The sequence below is a fragment of the Antedon mediterranea genome, chromosome 5 (genome assembly GCF_964355755.1).
Source record: "Antedon mediterranea chromosome 5, ecAntMedi1.1, whole genome shotgun sequence".
NCBI classification, from domain to species: Eukaryota; Metazoa; Echinodermata; class Crinoidea; order Comatulida; family Antedonidae; genus Antedon; species Antedon mediterranea.
The window spans coordinates 28011375-28035265 of NC_092674.1; the positions used below are offsets into that span (position 1 = coordinate 28011375).

Consider the following 23891-nt stretch of genomic DNA (forward strand, 5'->3'; position numbering starts at 1 on the left):
CGTTGACCCTTTTAACAAATTAGTAAAAATAATCATTGTTATTTTTATCAATTATGTTAACTGTATACGTTTAATCTAAAAGATGAATCGTTCAAATGATTACACTAGCTCCCAAATTGTAGCTGTAGATAAATATATATTTTCCTAGTTGATAAGATAGATATTACTGCGTTGATAATGACAGCGTAGAGCTGACCTTCAGACTGTCTTTGGATACTAACCTATCATTGTACACCTCGTATGACTCGAATTCACTGATTGTATTGTTTTTAATCGTTCTATACCAAAAGCGTTTTAATAAATAATTCAACCAACAAAAGAATCGCAACATTTCTTGTAGACTTTATTGGAATTGTATTAATGTAATGTAGGATAAATTCCTGTTGTATTTTGCACAAGTGCTGCTAATTCGGATACACTTAAAACAGCCTGTGAGTAAGTATGTTCACATTTTCGCGTGCTTTAAATTGACATGTATCCTTTTAAATTATAACTTTTAATTTCGAGGTTACTTTAACGTTTAATGTATTACACCAAGAAAGAATTAAATTATCATTCTTTCCTGATTGCACCTAAATACCCTCGGGAGGTACGTAATATTAATGAAAAATCTAGAGTTTAAATGTTACGACAGCCATTATATAGGCCTATCTTGGTATCTTTATTTATATAGACAAAAACAATTGAATACATTTGCAGGCAAAGGCTGAATTGCTGTGTTTTGTTACAATAAAAATATACACTATGTTGATTATAATGTTAAGCTTGGTTCCCACTAGAACGTAACGCAAGGACGTAAACGCAACGCAAGCGTTTTAACCTATGACAAGCGAAGTTATAGACAGTTAGCAATAACAAGCGAATAAGCCATCGCTTGTGATTGGTCAATTCACTTGCGTTGCGTTACGTCCTTGTGTTGCGTCGCTAGTGGGAACCACGCTTTAATATTAATCATTACATCATACTAATTATATGTGTATGATATATTACAAACGCATTTTAGACGAAGTCTGGGCTACAACTTTACATTGTCTTAGTAACTGTGAAATAAACAGATGATAACGTATTAAAGGATATTAAAACCTGTTTCCATAAGTGAGTGTAAGGAGTGTTGTATTAATTATTAAGTCTTTGTTTAAACACGGTAACAGTATGTTTACCATGGAATCAAGCGTTTCTGTGCACACTCATCATTTATAACTTGTTTAATCTTATGTGACATGTTATGCAATGTATGTAGGCTACATTTCAACACTTAAGGTAGGGTAGGCGTACGGTATTGGGGATGTTAGATGTGTAAGGTTTGTGTCTCTCTCAACAGTCTCTACATTATTGCATTAGGCCTACTCCATCCTCTTTTTTATCTATTTATCTATCATGTGCGACTAATACTCAAATGTCTGTTCTGCAAAATATGATAATAATAATAATAATAATATTATGATGAGGATGATGACGTTGACGACGACGACGATGACGATTTACTGTACCACCAATGTATTGAGAAAATATTGACGAATCATTCGAATATAAACGAATTTTTTTTTCCAGATTTTATTTTTACCGGAACAATCATGAATAGATCAAATTGTCTGTGGTGCTGTGGCATTATGGGAGTTTGTCTGACAATTCTTGGAACCATTTTGTTGCCTCTTCTTGGACCCGGAGTTAGCAAAATCTTGGCTAAGGTAAGGTAGTAACATTTATTTAAAGAAAGTCAAAATAACATTCGACAGACATTCACCACCACCAAAAATGACTTAATATATCTCTTTGAATAATTTTACACGAATTTTGTTATCGTATCTATATATTATTTGAGCCACTGCTACTTTGAAAATTAACACATAATCTATTGCATTTATTTATTTTTTCCCTTGCAAGATCCTCTATTAATGGTATTTTTGTATTGTCTTATTATATATATTACCACTTTTTTATTGTATTGTTTTTACCATTAATAGAAACTAATACATGTTTAAATGTTGTTGGTTCATTGTTAAGCGTGGTTCCCACTAGCGACGCAACGTAACGCAACCTACGCAACGTAAGAAAATGCCCTTCCGATAATTGTGTTTGCCTCCGCCTGCGTGAAATCAAACCTGCGACTCATTACAGCACTGTTCTGTAGTCGGTTCCCACTTGTGATTACGCAATACAGCACCTTGCGTCGATACGTCGCTGCGTTACGTTGCGTTGCGTTCTAGTGGGGACGACGCTTTAAACTAAAGAACAAGCTACGCAAGCAGGCGACCGATTTGAGTTTCCGTTGAAGAGACTTTTACACTTTATCTTCATATTCTAGAATTGTGTTTTCTTATTCTCTTTTTCTTTCCTCGTAGGAACTGGAACTAACAGAGGGAACTTCGGGTTGGGAAAGTTTCATCTTCACTCCTATACCTGTTTATTTCCAAATATGGGTATGGAACTTGACCAATCCAGAGCATTTCCTGAATGGCGAGAAGCCACACTTGGAGCAACGGGGCCCATATACTTACAGGTAAATGTGCGTTTTATTGATATTGACTGATCCAACGGCAGGTTTGGGTTCGAATATCGGTTGTGTTTCTCATTCTTAAATATTTCCACATCTTTTTATCTTTTTAAATTAATTTATTATATTAATTACACATTACAAACGGGCGGTTTATAATAATAATAATAATAATTTATATAGCGCACATATCCTCTAAAAGTGCTCAATGTTCTTTGCCTGTTGTGTTTATATGACTATACGGTATGTAGTAATGTTAATTATAAGGTCAACGAAGAACAATTAAACAAAATTTGATTATACTATATTGTGATAAAGGAAAATTCAGATTATATATTAAGGAAATGGGGTGTGGAAAATCACTCTATCGCTCGTCATTCCAATGGATTCTCAGTATAGTGTTTCATCAGCGAAGATTGAAATTACACTCTTCTGGTCTCATGAAACAACTTCTATCAATCGCGACAAATTGTCATAAAATTGTAACTGCTACTGCTTTAGGCCTTTGGTGAATTCCACCCGTATTATGGCAATGAAATACAATTGATCAAAATGCACTTAACTAAAATCAAACCCATACACGAAGGTGCTTAAGTCCAGTCTTAAAGGTTGAAACTAATGTTCTATTAAAGTAGGCCTAACTATACCTTCAAGTGCATTAGTATACGTAAAGAGTGAACTTTAGACTAATACCAATTAACGGATCATTAATAACAATGTTTAGACAGATAATCCGTGTATGTTATATACCCTTTTCTATCGCCTCGATTTTCAGAGCCTTTATTCCTGAATTGTTCTATACCAATTTACAGATGACGTCATTATAATAATATTGGTGTTTTTTTTAACATTTCTGAAAAAGTTGTTTTTTCACAATTTACAATTACATTTACAATATTTAATAGTATACCGAAAGAAGCTATTATTTCACACTTTGTTTCCTTTATTAGATTAATAATGTTTAAAGAGAACCTCGTGGAGAATGATAATTATACCGTCAGCTATACATCTCCGACGGGATATGTGTACGTGGATGATATGTCAGTTGGTCCTTCCTCTGAAGTGTTCACTACAGTCAACGTAGTTGCATTTGTGAGTATTTGAAACAATACGATTAAAGGCCAATTTACACTGACGACGAGCGATAAAAGATAATAGATATGCCTACATATTCTACGTGGGACAACTTACGCGGTTTCCGATTACTTTTACCGCTCTTCGTTACCGCTCCCCGTTACTGCTCCCCGTTACTGCTCGTCTGCTGTGTAAAATGGCCTTATGTGTGGTTCTCAATTGAACGCAACACAAGTAAAGGGGACCCTATTAAGGGACACTTTCCTACGATGTCGAACTATGAGAGAGATAATAATTATGTTTTAACATTACGATCAATCCCTATTCATGGTATATCCCTATTAAGGGACACTTTCCTGTGAAAGTAACTATGGGAAAGATAATCATTTATGTTTTAACACTATACGGTCAATCCCTGAACATAATATTGTGAGATGGAAATGTTTCAATGTGAGGTTGAAAGTGAAGGTGTTCCTAAATAGGGCTTCTACTGTATACTTTATCCGAAAATAGAGGAACATTTTTCAATTCTCATTTCAGACAGCAGCAGCTCTAGCCAGAAGCTTCGGTAACTCTACAGATGACCGAGTTCATCAGGCGCTGCATCTTCTCTCTGATGCCAAAATCTTGATGACAGTGTCTGTCGATGGGTTCATGTGGGGTTATGAAGATCCTTATTTGAAATATATTAATGATCTAACTAACGTGTCATTACCAACCAAGTTTGGAGTCTTCATAGGGGTTAGTATATGTATTTTTATTTACTTTTAACTCATCATCATCTTCCAACTGTGCAGAATCTCGTAAAGGCCATGCCAATACATACGAGCGGTAGCGGTTAAGCGTGGTTCCCACTAGCGACGCAACGTAACGCAACCTACGCAACGTAAGAAAATGCCCTTCCAATAATTGTGTTTTCCCCCGCCTGCGTGAAATCAGCACTGTTGCGGTTGGGTTCTCACTCGTGATTACGCAATACATCACTTTGCGTCAATACGTCGTAGGAACCACGCGTAAGCTTGGTTCCCACTAGAACGTAACGCAAGGACGTAAACGCAACGCAAGCGTTTTAACCAATGACAAGCGAAGTTATAGACAGTTAGCAATTACAAGCGAATAACACTAGCGACGCAACACAAGGACGTAACGCAACGCAAGTGAATTGACCAATCACAAGCGATGGCTTATTCGCTTGTGATTGCTAACTGTCTATAACTTCGCTTGTCATTGGTTAAAACGCTTGCGTTGCGTTTACGTCCTTGCGTTACGTTCTAGTGGGATCCAAGCTTAACTGTCTATAACTTCGCTTGTCATTGGTTAAGCGTGGTTCCCACTAGCGACGCAACGCAAGGACGTAACGCAACGCAAGTGAATTGACCAATCACAAGCGATGGCTTATTCGCTTATGATTGCTAACTGTCTATAACTTCGCTTGCTATTGGTTAAAACGCTTGCGTTGCGTTTACGTCCTTGCGTTACGTTCTAGTGGGAACCTGCACGCTTTAGCAATCACAAGCGAATAAGCCATCGCTTGTGATTGGTCAATTCACTTGCGTTGCGTTACGTCCTTGCGTTGCGTCGCTAGTAGGAACCACGCTTTAAGCGGTAAACGGAAAACAAAAAATATAGAATTTATGTTATCTCTTATGACCATACAAAACGTGAAGCGGACAGGCGGTTGGTGGGCGGTTTCCGCTCCTCAGGATAGATACAGATTCTATGTGGGAAATTTATAGGAATTACGATTATTTTTTTTTCGTTTTAGTCGAATATGACAAGTGACAGCGTCTGGACAGTTAACACAGGAGGAGATGATATAGCAAAGTTGAACATCATTGACAATGTAAATGGGAAGAGTTCGCTAGATTACTGGAGGACGGATTATGCGAATATGATAAATGGTTCAGGTAAGGATAGCCAAGGCAACGAACACAAGTTTTAAACTATGGCTTGTATACGCGTGTATTTCAAAACTCCTATTAAAGCTTGGTTCCCACTAGAACGGAACGCAAGGACGTAAACGCAACGCAAGCGTTTTAACCAATGACAAGCGACAGTTAGCAATCACAAGCGAATAATCCATCGCTTGTGATTGGTCAATTCACTTGCGTTGCGTTACGTCCTTGCGTTGCGTCGCTAGTGGGAACCACGCTTAAGGACCATTTAGAAACCAACGAAATGTTATGTGGCATAAAACATGTATTCCCGCGCCGTCGTTTCACGAGAAAGTTATCTTATAATATTCTCTGTTTTACTGGTGTTTGAAACGAGGACGGGTTCAACTATGTAGTACAAGAAAACAATTTTTAGACCCTGTTGTTACTATTGTTGCTTTTATTTGGTATTAGATGGAACGTTTATGCATCCTGAACTCGATGCTGAAAAGGACAACCGAGTATACATCTATGTTGGAATAATCTGCAGGCAAGTTTATTTTATTTCACGTTTGGTTAAATGTTCAAATTCTGGTTCTTTTACAACGATATCGGGTTATCGGACAATCATCATGTGTTACATACTCTATATATTATGGGTAGATTATACTGGGATTTTAAGAACCGTACTACCACGTGCTGAATTTTACAGTACCGCGTTAAGGCCAATTTACACAGACGAGCGGCAATGGTAATAATATATAGAATCTATGTTATTCTTTATGACCATTTACACGCGAAGCGGACGGGCGGTTTCCGCTCAAGATAGATACAGATTCTATGTGGGAAAAGCTACGCGGTTTTCCGCTTACCGTTACCGTCCGTCTGTAAATTGGCTAAATTTGTTTTCTGTTTTAGAGCCGCTCATCTTGATTATGAATCTAAGTATAAGAGAGATGGGATTTTATTCTACCGTTACAATGTGACAGAGTATTTATTAGCACACCCTAGCATTAACCCCGACAATGCTGATTTCTGTGACATTGCTGGTAACTGCCCGCCCTCTGGACTCATTAACCTCACTGTTTGCAACTATGGTTCGTACAAATATTGGTTTTTAAATTTTTAAATATAAAGCCTTGTCTACACTTTCAAACTTTATGTGACAAAATAATGTGATGTGCCCGTGGACATGATGTGCCCATGGACATGATGATGTCATATCACAACCATATTTAAACATAGCACTACCATGGGCACATTTTTTCACACATAAAGTTGGATAGTGTAGACAAGGCTTAAGATAAGATACGATAAAACTTTATTGTCGTGAAGCTTGGTTCCCACTAGCGACGCAACGTAACGCAACATACGTAAAGCTTGGTTCCCACTAGAACGTAACGCAAGGACATAAACCAACGTAAGCGTGTTGACCAATGACAAGCGAAGTTATAGACAGTTAGCAATCACAAGCGAATAAGCCATCGCTTGTGATTGGTCAATTCACTTGCGTTGCGTTACGTCCTTGCGTTGCGTCGCTAGTGGGAACCACGCTTTACGTAACAAAATGCCCTTCCAATAACTGTGTTTGCCCCCGCCTGCGTGAAATCAAACCTGCGTTTACAGCACTATTGCGTCGTCGGTTCCCACTTGTGATTACGCAATACAGCACTTTGCGTCAATACGTCGTAGCGTATATTATAGTATAATTATTAATGATGATAGGGCAACGTATTGTGTAAACTTGCTCCAAGTCTGTGTTTATTGTCCTTTTTATGTTGGTCCACCAGTCGACGTATGAAACGCCATATGTGCAAAAATATTTCCTTAATTATTTCCACCGTAGGAGCACCACTGTTTGGTTCTTTGCCACATTTTTTATACGGTGACAAGGAACTGACGGTCAATGTTAGCGGTATGAACCCAAACGAAGAGGAACACAGAGTATACCTTGATAAAGATCCAGTGAGTAGAGCATTTATTAAAAAACTGGTCAAAGAAGTGTGATATGCCCAAATATGGTAGTGATATGCCCAAATATGGTAGTGATATGACATCGTCATGTCCATATATGGCCACATCACATTTTTTTCACATAAAGTTTTGATAGTGTAGACAGAACTTGTTTACGTGTTTATTCACACAAATCGAAAGCGTTTGTTTATGCGATATTCATATCTCTATATATTTTCTGTCATGGGAAAAATGCGCAACCAATCAGAGTTCACGAATGTTGATTCCACGAGAATAGATTCACCTCGTGCAAAACAGGTTTTACTCCGATTATTTTACTGTTTAACCATCCATTCAAAAAAAAAAAACCATAGCTTATATTATTCTAAATCTTCTTGTAATATAATGTAATGGCACTATCTGATTGGTTAACGACTTGCTTAGCATAGTTCATGTTTGACGTTGGTCTGTGTTTATAAAAAATAAAAATGTGTTAATTTCAAATATTGTTTTTCTTTCACCTAAAGTTAACCGGAGCTACAATGATAATTCAAGTTCGAGCTCAACTGAACTTCAAAGTGGAAAAATATGATCATTTAAAGTAAGTCTAATTTAATTATGCTCTCCATAAAACAAGTTAATTTGTCATGAATGTACTGTACACTTATAAGTTTCGTTTTATTACGATTTTTCATCATCATCAAGTATATATTAATATATTTTTTTTTTTACAGAGAAACACAATATCTAAAAGAGACGTATCTTCCAGTTGTCTGGCTGAACGAGGTAAGATAAAGCACTTTCGCAGTGTACGCTACCGGATACCGGACTAATGCCGGAATTAGGGGGTAGAAACCCACGCTTCGGTAGGCTAAGAAAGTTTCAATATATTTTAAAGATTTATTTCTGATGGATATAATACATTTTTTTTCAGAGTTGTGATTTAGATGATGAATTCGTCAAATACTACAAGACGTCCGTTCTGCTACCATTAAACTTTGCTCTAGCCCTGTTTATCACTATACTTGTCATTGGATGTGGTCTCTTATTTGGGACCCTAATCACTGTATACAAAGATTACCGTGAACGCAAAAACCCAAAGGTAAGCAACATACGGAATATTCCGGAAAAATGTTTGATACAGCACTGAGCACTGGGTACACTATTGACTCTCTAATTACACGTTTTATAAACGTTTAAAAACTTTTTCACGATATCTATCTCTTTTTATTTGGAATTGCATTCTAGGATTAAACCTATATTTCCAGCCAACGCTTTCATTATCACTCGACGTAGGCCTATAGGTCTAAAATTCCATTCCACTGATTAAAGCAATCTTACAACAGAATCTTTGCCAAGATTATAACTCGAACTAGTCCTTTGATCTTATGCCTGGCTGCTACAAATACAACAGTACTGTGTGTACATCTCCGTGGCGCGCGGTATGTAAGGGACGTGGAACTGACCGTGTCGCAGCCACAGATAAACGCTTTGATCCCCGTAGCTCAGCATCTTGCTGTTATAGTTTGCCTTGCACTAATAAACTCCATGTCCATATCCACAATTAAATAATTATGCTTTTTTATTTTGTATGGCTTTCTTCAGGTTGGAACTGTAATGTAAGAAAATTGATTGTTAGTAAAGTTGTATAGTTGTGTATCACTGTTGATTTTTTTTTAACAAGTAAAGGCCTCTTTGTCTTTTACCACCCAAAAATAGTCCTAAATAAATAGTCCTAAACTGTGCTCTTAATGGAGTACCGTAATGGTTTTATTTAGTATTTTCACCTATACTATAATGTGTGGTTGGTAAAATATGTTTGCCCAAAGATGGTTCCCACTTAAGCGTGGTTTCCACTATAGAACGCAACGCAGCGACGTGCTGTATTGCGTAATCACAAGTGGACCAACAGTGCTGCAAAAATCGCAGGTTTGATTTCACGCAGGCGGGGGCAAATACAATTATTGGAAGGGCATTTTCTTACGTTGCGTAGGTTGCGTTACGTTACGTCGCTAGTGGTAACCAAGCTTTAGTAATTAATTGACCAATCACAAAGTGATAGATTATCCTAACTGTCCTCTTGTGGTTGGTCAATTTTCCTGTCACTCGCGCTTACGTCAGCGCGATGTGCTGTATTAATAATATCGATTGGTTTTTATTCTAAATTATGTTGTGCTACTTTCCTTTCATTCTTCATCATGTGATAGGTAAATTTCATTTTCATTGCTGTCAATTGTAAATAATATTTTGTGCCAATTTGTTTACAATTTACATATTCAAACATTTAGTGTTTTCATGTTTACTGTAAAAACAATGTTTGTTGATCGTTTGTTTTAAATACTACAGTGTTAAAACTTGGGTTTTAAACAAACACCTATTTCAATGAATAGTTATTCCTTTCATTTCATATTGCGCTGGGAAACTCCGGAAGAGCGCTTTATAAATGTTTGATATTATTATTAATATTTTATTTATATTTTTTTATTTTAGCTGAAAACATGTCTCTTAGACAACGGTTTTTGGTTAAAATTAACCGGGTTTTTTTTGTTTTGTCTTTTTATAAGTGAAATAAAAATGTGTTAAACTTTTTTTTACAGAAGTGAATAACTATGCCTATCATAGTCTGATTTTATTAATCTTCATTTTTCATGTTTTTTTGTGGGGGGACAATACATATTTAATTATTTGAGATTTTACTCTGGTTTTATTTATGATTTTCAGAAGCATAAACCAACCAACATGAAAGAAGTTCACGAAAAACCGCAATTGGAACGTTTTACAAGTCAAACTCCCCTTGAAAATGATTTTACAGATATTGTTAATGACAAACCACAGACTACCCTATAACATGTCTACTATTTCTTACGAACGAACAGTTTTGGACCAAACACGTCTTTATTTGATTCAATTCCGAAATGCAGCCCCATTCCATTTGTCCATTAATATCAGGGAAGATTAAAATTAATGTAAAGTAATTGCACTTATTTCTGATTAATATTAACCTAGGCGAGAAAAAAAATTACGATATGAGTTTGGATCCTTTTATGTCATGAAATAAAGGTCTACAATAGTCTAAGTACAGTAGTACCTATGCCCAGGCCTACTTTTTATTTCTTTTATTGTATATAGAGACATTTTAAAATTATTGTTTTTCTTGTTTGATTAGCGTTATGCATGTATATTATACGATGTTAAATAGGCCTATAAAACATTGTTAAGAAAGTTATTATTGTAAAGAGATGAATATATAACAAACAAAAAAATTAAGCATCGGAATAAGGCCTAGTTCTATTATTGAGAGTTTGCCTATACGGAATACCTACATTGACAGCAGAGAGACTAAAACCCCAGGGTTATTTACAGGCCTAGTCCGATTTTTCCATAATGCCGTCCGAAACGTGTAGTATCCATAAAATATTTTGCTACTATATTATTACCATGGCCTATATTTTGTAATAATTATGCTGGTTTATTGTACCATGCATTTTATATTGTATAATTTTTCAATTAATAATTTATGTTTGTATTTTGTTTAATAATTTGAGAATCAAAATAAATGATAAAATGATGTGAGTCAATACTTTACTGTGATATTTCTGAGATAAAAGAAAATTGGCCTGATCGCAAACATCAGGTCTTGAGTTCTGTCTTGCTTACAAAATGGAAAAGTAATAGCTATCATATGACTTATAAGGCAAGATGACACCCTCATCTAAGAATCTAAGATACATTTTCTTTTACCACATTCATTATAAAGCCTACGGTACTGTAATGTACAGTACTGTATTTTACAGCAGATTCCCTGCATGCTATAAGAAGTGGGCGTGTCTCATTGTTTTGGTCATGTGATTTTCAAATGAACCCCTCACGTGATTTTTCGCTAGTCATGCGTAAAAAGTGAACTGGCGTACTATAAAAAGTTCGTGTTACATAACTTTGCTACTCTGTAACTTAACGTACGTGCCACATCTGTAATTTTTTTCTCATATCTTGCAACTCATTAAGAGGTAAGCTAGTTGATTCATTTATTTAAATAGTATTGCCTTACAATAGTAATTCCAAATTGAGTGTAGGCCTATCAGTAGCTAGTTAGGCGGCCTGGAAAATAGAGGCCTAGCTATGCAGGCCTAGTAGTAGTAGGTAGGCCTTCTTGTAGTAGAGGCGCTAGGCATAGCCTAGGTAGACGTAGTAGGATCTGTTCAGAGATACGTTATCACAAGGTCGAGAAAGGTGCACTGCACATCCATGCAGCACCATCTGGCAACAGGCAGATTGTTGTATTAATAAATAAGTGAGTTGATAGGCCTAGCTAGGTCCAATTGAATAGATGTATCAGGGCTGGTGTTTTTCCGTGACGTGAATTTAGAAGTGTAAAGTTACATTGCTTTTTATTTTTCTTTAAAATTATTATTAAAAATAAAATTAAAAAAAATGTTTTGAAAAAAAAGAAATAAAAATGTATAGACTAGACAGTGACTCTAGGCACATGCATACTGCTGTTGGTGTTTAGTTTTATGGCAAGGTGGCATGATACATTTTGCCCTGGACCCACACATTAATAGGCTTAGTTCAAACCTTAATATTATCTAATGATTTAATATGTAATACCAATTGTATTTTATCCAAATTAAGATATTGGAAAACCTAAGCAAGTAACATTTTATGAGCAAATATTTGATAGTACAGTACATTTAAAAATATGTTTATTGAGAAAATATGGGCAGACAGCATGAATGAATCCAAACATAGCGTTGACAAACCGACAGTAAAAACCCCCTTTGTTCAATGTGCCATATAAGTCTGTATAAATATTGCAATATTATTTTAATGGTAAACTTAATACACAATTACTGACATTATCATTATCTATTCGTTCGTATGATTAAAAGCTCTCTTCAATTCTTCATCATTTTTGGTATTACTAAAGACCTACTTTAATTATAAACAGTATTATCTGACGATTCTTCTTTAGCTCTGTCCGCACTATCAAACTAGTTTTGACAAAAAAAGTGTGATGTTTGCAAATATTGTAGGTAGCACATCACATTTTTCTGTCACATAAAGTTTGATAGTGTTGACAGAGCTTTACGTTACAAAATGAAACTGATAGATAGTGAATGGAAATTAAACTTGTTTACACGTTGTATTTTAGGTACTGTACGGTACATCTATACTGCGAGAGAGTCTGTCCTGCTTGTGGTAGCTGGGTTGTATTATGGCAGGATCAGGAAAGGTGATCGGTTGTCTGGTCTTTGGATGTCTCATTGGTGTGTTAGGTGTGGTGCTTATACCTGTTGTCAACAAAGTTATCCACAACATGGTAGTCGATGTAAGTTGTAAAAAATATGATTTAAAAACCAGTGGCTTAACGCAGAGGCCTGAGGCCCCTGGTTTAGGAACCCTCAGGTGTTTTTTTTAGCCCTTTTCGACATATTTTAATGCCTTTTTTCCCTCTGGGCAGTTCTCAGTGGCCCTCATAATCTCTGGGGCCCCTAGCGCTCATAGCCGTAATTATGCTACTGTTAAAATGATGAGTCTTTGTAGGAATTTTTTTTTGTATAGCCCAAGCGAACAACAGCCATAAGTTGGATAATATAGTTGAATTGAATGGGGTGAATTTAAACTAATTGAACATCTAAAGCTCTATCTATACCCTCAAACATTATGTGACAAAAAATGTGATGTACCCACAATGATGTCATGTCACTGTACAGTATTTGGGCACATCAAACTTTTTTTGTCAAACTAGTTTGATAGTGTAGACAGAGTGATGCTATGCAAATGTACTGTAAAAGGTTTTATTTATAGTTATTTTTTTTTTACCTTAATTATGAATTTCTAACAAGAATCTTCAATAAAATTTCAACTATAAAAAGAAATTCTTAGAATGACACTACATTATGCTCATTTCTAATAAAATATGTTCATTAACCAAATTAGTAAATTATTAATTTCTTATTTTTTTAATAAACACATGAATCATTTTATATAATGTTAATTTCTGTTGTTGGCTTCTAAGCATTTGTTATTCTTTCTTAACAGCAAATTGTTTTAAAGAATGGATCCACTGGTTATGATAACTGGATCAATGCCCCAGTACCCGTCTACGCTCAGTATTGGGTGTGGGATTGTATAAACCACATGGAGGTGTTAGAAGGAGAAAAGCCTCACTTTGTTCAAAAAGGACCTTATACGTACAGGTATGTTATATTTGATTTTGTAACTATAATAACGTATGTAGCCGAAATAAAAGTAAAAATAAATAACAAATGTTTAAAACTTTTAATTTATGTCCTTTTATACCTAGATATTTGATATTATGGTAGAAAAACGACCTTACTGTAATAATAATAATGTGGTACAATACACAGGTCTCATTTTTTGCACAAAAAAAATTGTTAAATCATTTGTTTTTTTTATTTCACGTCCAAAAGCAAGCACATGACTCACCAAGAAAATGACTAATTTTGTCCAAGGTTTAACCTCAGGCCTTATCAATACGCCAATTTAAGGATTCAAGCTTTATCACTAATATTTTGATATTTTCTTTTCTACCATGAACAATAGACCAGTTGATTTCCAGTTTTTTTTTATTCATAATTAACATTTCTATACAAGCATCTTTTCCTCATAAAATCTTTAATAGTTGCCTTTGTCAAATGTCATATTACACTTAACATTAACAGGCACTATTAGAAAAGAACTGTGTGCCTATTATTCTTACTTTTACTTCCCTATGCATTGATCAAACTACTACTTCTAATACTGTATTGTAAATGATAACAGCCTTATACCGGAATTCCTATATAATTAATTTCTAGTTTAAAGTTCAGTAAAGTTTGTTGACACTTGTCAAACGTATCTTGTTTGTTAGTATGTTATTGGGTAATATTGTAGTTACCAAAAATATTAGCTCTATACACAGGCAAATATTAAACCAATAACTACTGTTTAAATAAACATTGCAGGTAGACAATGCATGAAATCCCTATCATAATATCAAGCAACAAGAATAACATTAACTTAATACTGATTCTGATATAAACCACCTCATACGCCCCTCTCCTTCAAGTAGTACCAAAATGTATGCAAAATTGTTTGTGTTGTGTATGATTCAGGCAACATATATTTACATACAAATCTATTCTGTAGAAAAAAATTCAAGGTTTTATGGAAAAAATAACCATTTTACTGCTGGACTATGAGTCATCTTTGGGTGTAAAAGCTATCCCAAAATTTTCCCTTTTTCATATTTAAAGAGGTGGGCTACTGTACATACCAGTTAAACCTGATGTGTAAATTTGATAACCAATTTTACCACATTATTTTACAGGGAGATGTGGCCGAAGGAAAACATAACATTTTATGACAACTACACAATTTCATACTTAGCACCGAAGACATATGTATTTGTACCAGAAATGTCCGTTGGAGATCCACAAGAGGACAAATTTACAACTTTAAACATTCCACTTATGGTAAGAAAAAGTTTTTGTCATACATTTAGGCTTCTACAAAGACAATGTAAGCAGAGGAGGAGCAAATAACATTAAGATATTCTTCAGCTCAGATTTCAGCTTTGTTTTAATACAAGTTTATCAGTGGCTATTGCACAATAATAACCTAACATTTGTTAAAATTAAATACAAGTTTTAACATTACATTGTTAAAAAGTTTATTCAAGTTACTCGCTGTTGGATGCGTATGAAAATAAAAAATATTTAAATATATTTAAAAAACCTAAAATTCTGTATAATTGTTTTCAGACAATAGTGAATTTATTGCAATACGAGAGTGACCTCTTGCAAATGTTAATTGACCTGATGGCACGTGGTATTGGTTACGATACGTTTCTTGAGTTGTCCGTTCATGACATTCTGTGGGGATACAAAGACCCAGTACTCGAATTTGCTTTTAAGTTCAATCTGATGCCATCTCCCTATTTTGGTTTCTATGCTGGTGTAAGTATACCGTTATTTTAAAATGACCAACTTGGTCGAGATCTGCTCCATTTTATTCACATTGCTATTTTTTGATACAGTAGAATTTGATTAAAGAACAACTTCTTGACCCAACACATAGATACTAATTTTATTTTATTTTATTTTATTTAATATACTGACTGTAGTGTTAAAAGATCATTTCCTTGTTCACTTGGGAAAGTACCACCTTCATAGTGTGTCCAAAAGGAACGGTCATACTAAAGCCTTGTCTACACAATCAAACTTTATTTAACAAAAAATTGTGATGTGGCCAAGTACATGACATTATATCACTACTATGTTTGAGCATATCACTACCATATTTGGGCACATTCCTCTTTTTTGTCAAACTAGTTTGATAGTGTACACAGAGCTTTACTTGTGATCATTGTTTCTGTTTGATAAATGAAAGTGTGTGTTATTATGAAACTAGTTGTAATATTACACATTGATGCTTTAAAGATTGAATAGTAGGGAGGTTTCGCAACCTTACGAATACGATAACGAAAACGGATATGTCATACATTTGTGAAACTTTTGAGCTGATCCCCATTTCATATTCGTAAAGCGTATTCGTGTTGACTACAAAACGAGTATAGTTTTTGATCTATTTTGCACATTTTGCATTTGAATCAGGAATGATTCATGATTATAATATAATTATAGATTTATTGAAAGTAATTTACTAAAGTAATTTACTAAAATGCCAAGTCAATTTTGATAAATAGCAGTTTTTAAAGTCCTCACTCGCTTTGATGTTACGCTAGGCCTAGGCAGCCAAGCACCAAGCAACACGTACCTGCGCTTCGCTCAAATTTATTGCAGTCATATTTTGGACGCGCCTCAATATTTCGTTGCCATGCGAAACAGATTTTTTTGTGGCTTACGAAAACGAATACGTGTGCGTGACGTATCCGTTTTCGTTATCGTATTCGTAAGATTGCGAAACCTCTCTAATAATTGATTGATCACTTATTTCAGAATACAAATTCCATATATACAACAAACAATACAAAACGTATAATCAAACTAAAATAGGATCTTCTCCCATTTTGTGAAGAGATCTGAAGGTCATACAAGATAGTTCATAGTACACCTAACAAGATCATTTTCACTTTTCAAAACCTTTATCCTAAAACCATAGAAAAATGTGAACACTTCTATGTACTTACTGACCAAACTTGTCTTTTGTAACAAATCTGTAAACAGAAAACATCATGTAGCGAAATTCACAGTTTTGTTTTGTTGTAGAAAAACGGTACAAATGATGGAGAATATGTGATATATTCAGGAGAAGATGACGTACAGAAAGTGAACAAGATTTTCACTTATAAGGGGTCAACGTCTTTAGACTTTTGGAGTGATGAATATGCAAATATGCTAAATGGAACAGGTGAGATTAACAATAGTCCAGACATTGGAAGTTAGCAGTCCTGGCTATTGTTGGATGACGATTTTAACAATTGGTAAAATTCCTGGTTGGTTCCCACTGGAATGCTATGCAGGTTTCCCGTTTTCTAAAGCCTAGTAGTCTACACTATCAAACTATGACAAAAATAGTGTGACGTGTACAAATATGGTAGTGATAGGACATCATCCTGCCCATATATGGGCACATCACTTTTTTTGTCACATAAAGTTTGATAGTGTGGACAGGGCTTTACTCTTGCTTCATTATTGAAATAGAGTCTTTCAATAAAATATTTGCCTCATTTAACTCATAAACATTCATTATTGTTATATATTTGGTTTGTTTGTATTTTAATATTTAATAATAATATTTAATATTTTTGATTAATATAGATCATTGCTCATGGCGCTGTGGACTTTTGTTACACTTTTCAACTACATGCTTCTTCCCTAGTGGTCATGTCATGTCAGTGCTGTCAATTCTAGCAATTAATTTATCTTTCCACGACAGTAGATGTGTGAGCTAGTACACCGGGGTAAACCCCCTACTCATCTCGAAAGACGTACTATGTGCACATGAGCATTTTGTGTACACTAGACCTATGGTTTATAGTCATTATCTGAGAAGACTTCGATTATGTATCTATCTCTTTTATTTATAATTGTTCTCTTTTTTAAAGATGGAAGCCTCAATCCTCCTTTTGTGAAAAAAGACCAAAAACTCTGGTTATTCTCATCAGATATTTGCAGGTAAAAAACTAACAACTATTATTGTGTTAAGTTTTATATAGATTTATATTTCCTTTATGCAGTCTTTATTACAATATGAACAAAAATAAATTAATAAATTCTTTCTTTCAGGTCTGCATACTTAATCTACGATAAAGAATATAAATATCAGAATATCAAATTGTATCGATTTGTGGTTCCACCTGAGCTGTATGCAAATGTGTCCATGAATCCAGATAACGCTGGCTTTTGTACCCCTACTATAGCTAACTGCTTACCTGGCGGTTTACTCAATGGCAGCTCATGTCAACAAGGTAGGTAACAGGTTACTGTGTGGAGATCATAGAGATAGTATTAAAATACTAGAGAGTTAACTCCAAAACAATCGCCTCTCAAAAAACATTCATGACGAGGGACCATCAAGTATTGCTGCGTCACATCAGCTAATTAGATATGCCAATTTGCCGCCGCCATGCCCACAACTCGGTTATGCATCACTACATCTGTGTTTGTTATCACAGAAATAATTAATTCAGGGGTCCTAAAATATTTGAGGTTATTATTTTTATATAGATAAGTAAACCGATATATGGCATCCTTTTTTAGGATTTTTGTTCAGTTTGCGTCATGTTGTTGTGTAGTTCTAGTAGATTAATAGCATATTAGTTAAATGCAATATATATCTAAAGAGTAGAGATTGTCTTATCAGCATCTCATAAAGTCCATCACCTTTGCTGCCATATCTTTAATGTTATGTACTAATGTCATCACCATCTTTTCTTTTTGCAGGTGCACCAGTTGTCTTTTCACTTCCACATTTCTTGTATGCAGATCAAGTGGTTCATGACATGGTCGGTGGAATGAATCCGTCGAAGGAAGAACACCAGATTCTCTTTGATGCCGAACCTGTAAGGGTTTCTATGTTTCTTTTTCAACAATTTGATCAATTTTGATACTGAATTGGATCAAAATTTAAATTTAAGTTCCTGTGTTTTTAAAACTACACCAAGCTAATTCTAAGTGTATAGTGTGAATGGACACCTGGAATTGAAAGCACGATTTGAACCCATGACCCTGTGTTTGGTAAGCAAACATGTTAACCACCTCCAAGTTTCAGACTAGCATGACAACTTTCTTCTAAAGCTCTGTCCACACTATCAAATTTTATGTAGCAACAAATTCTGATGTGCCCAGATATGGACACAATGATGTCATATCATTACCATCTTTTGGCACATCACACTTTTTTTGTCAAACTAGTTTGATAGTGTAGACAGAGCTTTACACAAGTGGCTTGGTTCTTCTGTGCTTGTATATTGAAAATTTATTTAATAATTGTTTTAATTTATTTTCTAACCTACATTTCATTTCCCTTTAGCTGACAGGTGCATCATTATTTGTCGACAAAAGAATCCAAATTAACATTCATACTCAGCCATATCCACACATTGCGTAAGTTCATCACCATTTCCGTTATAATAATTTCGGTTTGTTTCTGAATTCAATTTGTTTCTTTTTATAGCTAACTGGTGCCTCTTTTTTTGTGGATAAAAGAGTGCAAATTAATATTGATACAAAACCCTATCCAGAGATTTCGTAAGTTCTGCATGAAGAACATTTTCATGCATCTGGTTCAAAACATTCATATTGTCTTTCGTAACAAATTACTTACATTTACTTATTTTTGTAGAATCTTTACATATATTTTTTTCCTTTAAAATTAATATTTCTGGTATGATTTCTTCCTTGAATTTCTTCTCTTAAATCTGCCTACACTATCAAACTAGTTTGACAAAAAAAATGATGTGCCTTAATATGGTAGTGATATGCCCAATATGGTAGTGATATGCCCAAGTATGATAGGGATATGCCCATGTATGGTAGTAATATGCCCAAGTATGGTAGTGATATGCCCAAGTATGGTGGTGATATGCCTAAGTATGGTAGTGATATGACATCATCATTTCCATATATGGGCACATCACATTTTTTTGTCGCATAAAGCTTGGTAGTGTATTTAAGTAGTATATCAAATTGACCAACTAGATCTCATTTGTAAATGCATACTATCAAGAGCCTATTCTATGATACAAAACAGAGTTAAAAATACCAACCAATCAGATTTTAAAATTCCATGAAAGACCCACATAGCTATGGTATCATTATATCAGAGAACCCAAAGTTTGATTCAAGCGTTTGATGCCTATTTTCACTTTCACATATATATATTGTTTCACACATTTTACATCATCATTATTTTAGGATAATTGGTCAGACGGTTTGACCACTTTGACGTAATTTTTACTTCATACTAAGTACATTGAGAATACTTGCGAAAAAGTATGCAAGTAATTCTCGAGTGGGACTCGAATCCACGACCTCCAAATCATTAGCCTGGCGTTCATACCTCTAGACTTGCGCTGATGGCTAGGGGTTAGATTCGAGTCCAAGTAAGCAGCGGGTACTGCACTAACAGGGTTGTAATTGTTGTAACTACTATGAAGAAGAGTAGGGCCAAAAATCTGACCAATTACCCTGACGCTGAGCTACTCCACAGTAGTTGGAACAATTACAATCCTATTTTAGGATAGACAACATTTTGGATAAACAACATTTTGGTCTATACTAGTACTCTAACTCTCTTCTCTCTTGGAATAATACAAGAAAACATTTATTATATATGGCCTTTGGCCCAAATAATATATAATGTAACAAATATACAAATAACATTAGAGTGCGTTTAAGAATTCTGTTTTATGTTTAAATTATGTTTTAAAAAATAAATAGTTTCCAAGCTTAGTAGTGAGATCAGTATTTGTAGTAGACATATGATAAATATATTTTAATTTAGTTGGGTTATTTGTATAAAATGAAAACATATATTTAGTTCTAATATCTGAATAAAAGGGACAAACTAATTTGAAGTGATATTCATCTTCAATTAATTGTAGAGAACATAATTTGCATATTCTTTCATTTCTATTAATACAATTCCATCTTTTTCTAGTGACTAGTTCTAATATTCCTAGTCTTAGTTTAGTCATAATTCATCTATGTTTGTAATTTGTTATTTTAATTATTAAATTTGTTATTTTAAGTATTAAACAGTACCATCAGTGCTCTAATATCGAGCCTTCAAACTAGTGTTAATGTTATTGTGTTAAACTTGAAAGAATACAATAGACTCACTGCATCCATGCTATATGTTCACTGCGTCCATGCAATGTTCATAATTAATTATTTGGAATTGTCATACTGAAGAATGTAACAGATTCTGTAACAGTCTTTAGTACTATTATGCTAATATTTACATATACATATTGTGGTATTTACCTCACTACACTATGTAGTGTTTTATTCTCATGTTAATTGTCATATAAACATTGTACATTCACAAACATTACATATTTTGTTTACTAAGGTCATGATTGTGGTGATAAAATAAAATAATAATAATTTGGGTTATGAGGTTAGTTCTAATTTCCTTTGATGTTAATTGGCTATTTTGAATGATTGAATTATTATCTATGTATCTTTGGTAACAACATGTGAAGGACAATATTCTTTTATTTATGCAAACAGTATTAAAGATTTTCTGTTATCTTTTTTAGGTTTTTGAAAGACTTTCCAAAATCATTTTTTCCAATATTGTGGTTAAATGAGGTAAATATTTTATATGAATATATTATACTTAGTTAATGGGTTATTTAATTTGAAAATTTGTCATTAAAAGCAATTTTTTCGATTCTCTACATTATTGGTTAGCATTTCCTTGATTAATATTTTTTGGGTGTATTCACCAATCACACTTAGCCAAGGGAAACACCCTTAAAATTTGAAACTTCTTTTATCTATTGTAAATGCCAAACATATTGATTAAATTAGGCTAAATACTTAGTATTTATTCTTCTCTTAATTTAAATTTGTAAAGGCAATCCCATCACAAGATTCTTATCTTTTTGGGATTTGCCTTCGTCCATTTTCTTGTATTATCGCTCGCCATTTTGTTTTTGTTACTTTTGTCTTCAGGACGTGAATAAATGTGAATTGAATTGAATTTAAAGGAACTGTATTTTAAATGGTGAATACGTCCACTGGCTCTACCACTTTGGCTGTTTTTTCTCATGACCAAAAATAAAAGAACTAACCAAGCCTCATTTTGAATCCTGTATATTATACTGAGATAAGAAAATATCTTTGTTTTGTTTCAGAGTGCATCAGCTACTGATAAAGTAGTTCACGATTTCAAACATCAGGTTCAGACGCCCCAGACGGCTGCCACGGCAGTTGAGTATGGGCTTCTATCAATAGGAGTTCTATTAGTTATTGTCATGATCTTCGTGCTCATTCGAAGACGACAGGTAACTGCACCACTCAAATTAAACATTAATGTACGTATTTGCATCATTTTCGTTTATTTTCTTGCCATTTCCTTTTCATTAATGACATCTGCTTTCTGTTTTTAAACAAAATTTATTTAAACAACATTAATTTTAATTAATATTTAATTTGTTATTTTTCTTGCATTATTTTATTTTAAAGTATCATCCATCACAGATTTGTAAAGCTCTGTGTACACTATCAAACTAGTTTGACGAAAACAGTGTGATGTGCACAAATATGGTAGTGATATTCCTAAATATGGTAGTGATATGACATTATCATGACCATATATGGGCACATTTTTTTTGTCACATAAAGTTTGATAGTGTGGACAGAGCTTAAGAAACACACAATTTAAAATAAAAATGTTTGAATTTTTTTTTAGGAGAAAACCACGGATGAAACTAAACCTTTGCTAGCCGGTACCACGTAATGACGGGAATGATTTGAATAAAAAAAAAGCCATCTGATTGGTTAAAAGTATTACTTAAAAAAAGAATAACATCTGATACTCAGTTGATGATTTAATAGCTTTATCAGATATTTTTAGTTAAAGTAAAGATTTTGGATAATTCTTTATTTGTATTTCAAGGTGTTCTAACAAATATATTCCTCCGATCAAAAAGGTGTGATCTTGCATGTTCTACACTTGTTTTGTCATTACACAATGTGAAACTGGATTATGATCCACGTGATCAACAATGAGTAAAGCTCTGTCCACACTATAAAACTTTATTTTACAACAAAATGTGATGTGCCCATATATGAACATGATAATGTAATATCACTACCATGTTTGGGCACATCACACATTTTTGTTGAATCTAGTTTGATAGTGTAGAAAGAGCTCTATACAATATGAAACTGGATTAGGTTCCACATGTTGATGACTGGAGATGTCAGTCATGTGAGAAAAATAGATTTTGATGATTTCATAATGTAGTTCCCAGATACGTGTTTCTTTCTTATTTTTTATATTATACATATAAGTACACAGGAGCCTAGAGTTCGTAGGATAAATCTACTCAGAAAATTACTTTTAAATATGTACAACAATTAAAAACACATAAGAATCATTGCATGCAATCGGTGTTCTATTTATCATGTGACAACCATCACTAATTGTGTAACTGTTAGTATCTTGTCGTAAGTCAAGTATATTTTTGGGTTGGAAACAATTACTTGGCAAAAACTGTATTGTATTGTATTGTTTTGCAATATAAAAGCATTGTCGTGCAACAATGATTCCATGTCAAATGTCATTGGTTTTATAGTAGTGATATTACTTAAAATACCTCAATCACTAAATGTAAATACATAGTTAATTTTGAAGAAAAGATAGGGTTAGTTATAGTGTGCTCTCCAAATCCAGAAAACAAGAATGTCTCTCTAAGACATACACACAAAAAACTCTCCCTTAAGGTCCCAACTCTTATTAGTTTAAAGACGAAATATGTCTTTTAGGATTTATGGATTATTGTAAAAAAAAAAAAGAATGTATTTTATTTTTTTGCATTTCTGATAATTTATTTAGAATATAATATTATTTAATTTTGTTTTACTTTCAGTATTTTAGGGAAAAACAAATTTATACCTGATTCACATATACAGCATAAAAGTTACATGATATTTTCCAAGATCTAAGAAATTGAATTATGCTTTCACACCTAATATAAAAATATGCGTTACATTTTGTTTGGTTTTTGTATGTGTATCGAGTATTAATATGTAGTGTGTTCTATTAATAATTTGCTATTTGTGTTTTGTAGACAGGTTTTTCAAATGCTATAGTATTAAATTACTAAAATAAAATGTGATAAGATTTCTTATGATTTGTTGTTTTGTTTCAAATTGATAATTATATGCTTTTATATGATACATGATATTAACTTGTAAACACCAATTCAGGATTTTACAGGGGGTAAGCGCTGCGGTCTAGTGGGCCAAATACTGAGGAAAGTGTTGTTCTTGGCCTAGCCTAGTAAAGGCTGG

The 23891-nt window shown here is 33.9% G+C and overlaps 2 protein-coding genes across 5 annotated transcripts; both read left to right on the forward strand.

The window, feature by feature from the left end:
• The first annotated feature begins 347 nt into the window (after positions 1-347).
• On the forward strand, positions 348-10591 carry LOC140049893 (platelet glycoprotein 4-like). Its single transcript, XM_072094845.1, has 13 exons — positions 348-431; positions 1552-1688; positions 2343-2500; positions 3445-3586; positions 4109-4309; positions 5334-5475; positions 5917-5992; positions 6361-6539; positions 7289-7407; positions 7923-7996; positions 8130-8181; positions 8330-8497; positions 10117-10591. The coding sequence occupies exons 2-13, from the start codon at positions 1575-1577 to the stop codon at positions 10240-10242; spliced, it is 1551 nt and encodes a 516-aa protein (XP_071950946.1). The 5' UTR covers positions 348-431; positions 1552-1574; the 3' UTR covers positions 10243-10591.
• Positions 10592-11287: 696 nt separating this feature from the next.
• LOC140050226 (lysosome membrane protein 2-like) lies at positions 11288-23680 on the forward strand. Of its 4 annotated transcripts, none has more exons than XM_072095326.1 (13): positions 11288-11402; positions 12548-12724; positions 13438-13595; positions 14729-14873; positions 15162-15356; positions 16629-16770; positions 17468-17537; positions 17649-17830; positions 18306-18424; positions 18895-18968; positions 21128-21179; positions 21728-21907; positions 22285-23680. In XM_072095326.1, exons 2-13 carry the CDS (start codon positions 12611-12613, stop codon positions 22330-22332), a joined length of 1479 nt encoding a protein of 492 aa, XP_071951427.1. In that variant the 5' UTR covers positions 11288-11402; positions 12548-12610; the 3' UTR covers positions 22333-23680. The 4 variants fall into 4 exon arrangements, with proteins under 4 accessions (XP_071951427.1, XP_071951431.1, XP_071951429.1 ...); XM_072095330.1 differs by having other exon boundaries at positions 21728-21877; XM_072095328.1 differs by lacking the exon at positions 18895-18968 and adding an exon at positions 19039-19112.
• The last annotated feature ends 211 nt before the right edge of the window (positions 23681-23891 follow it).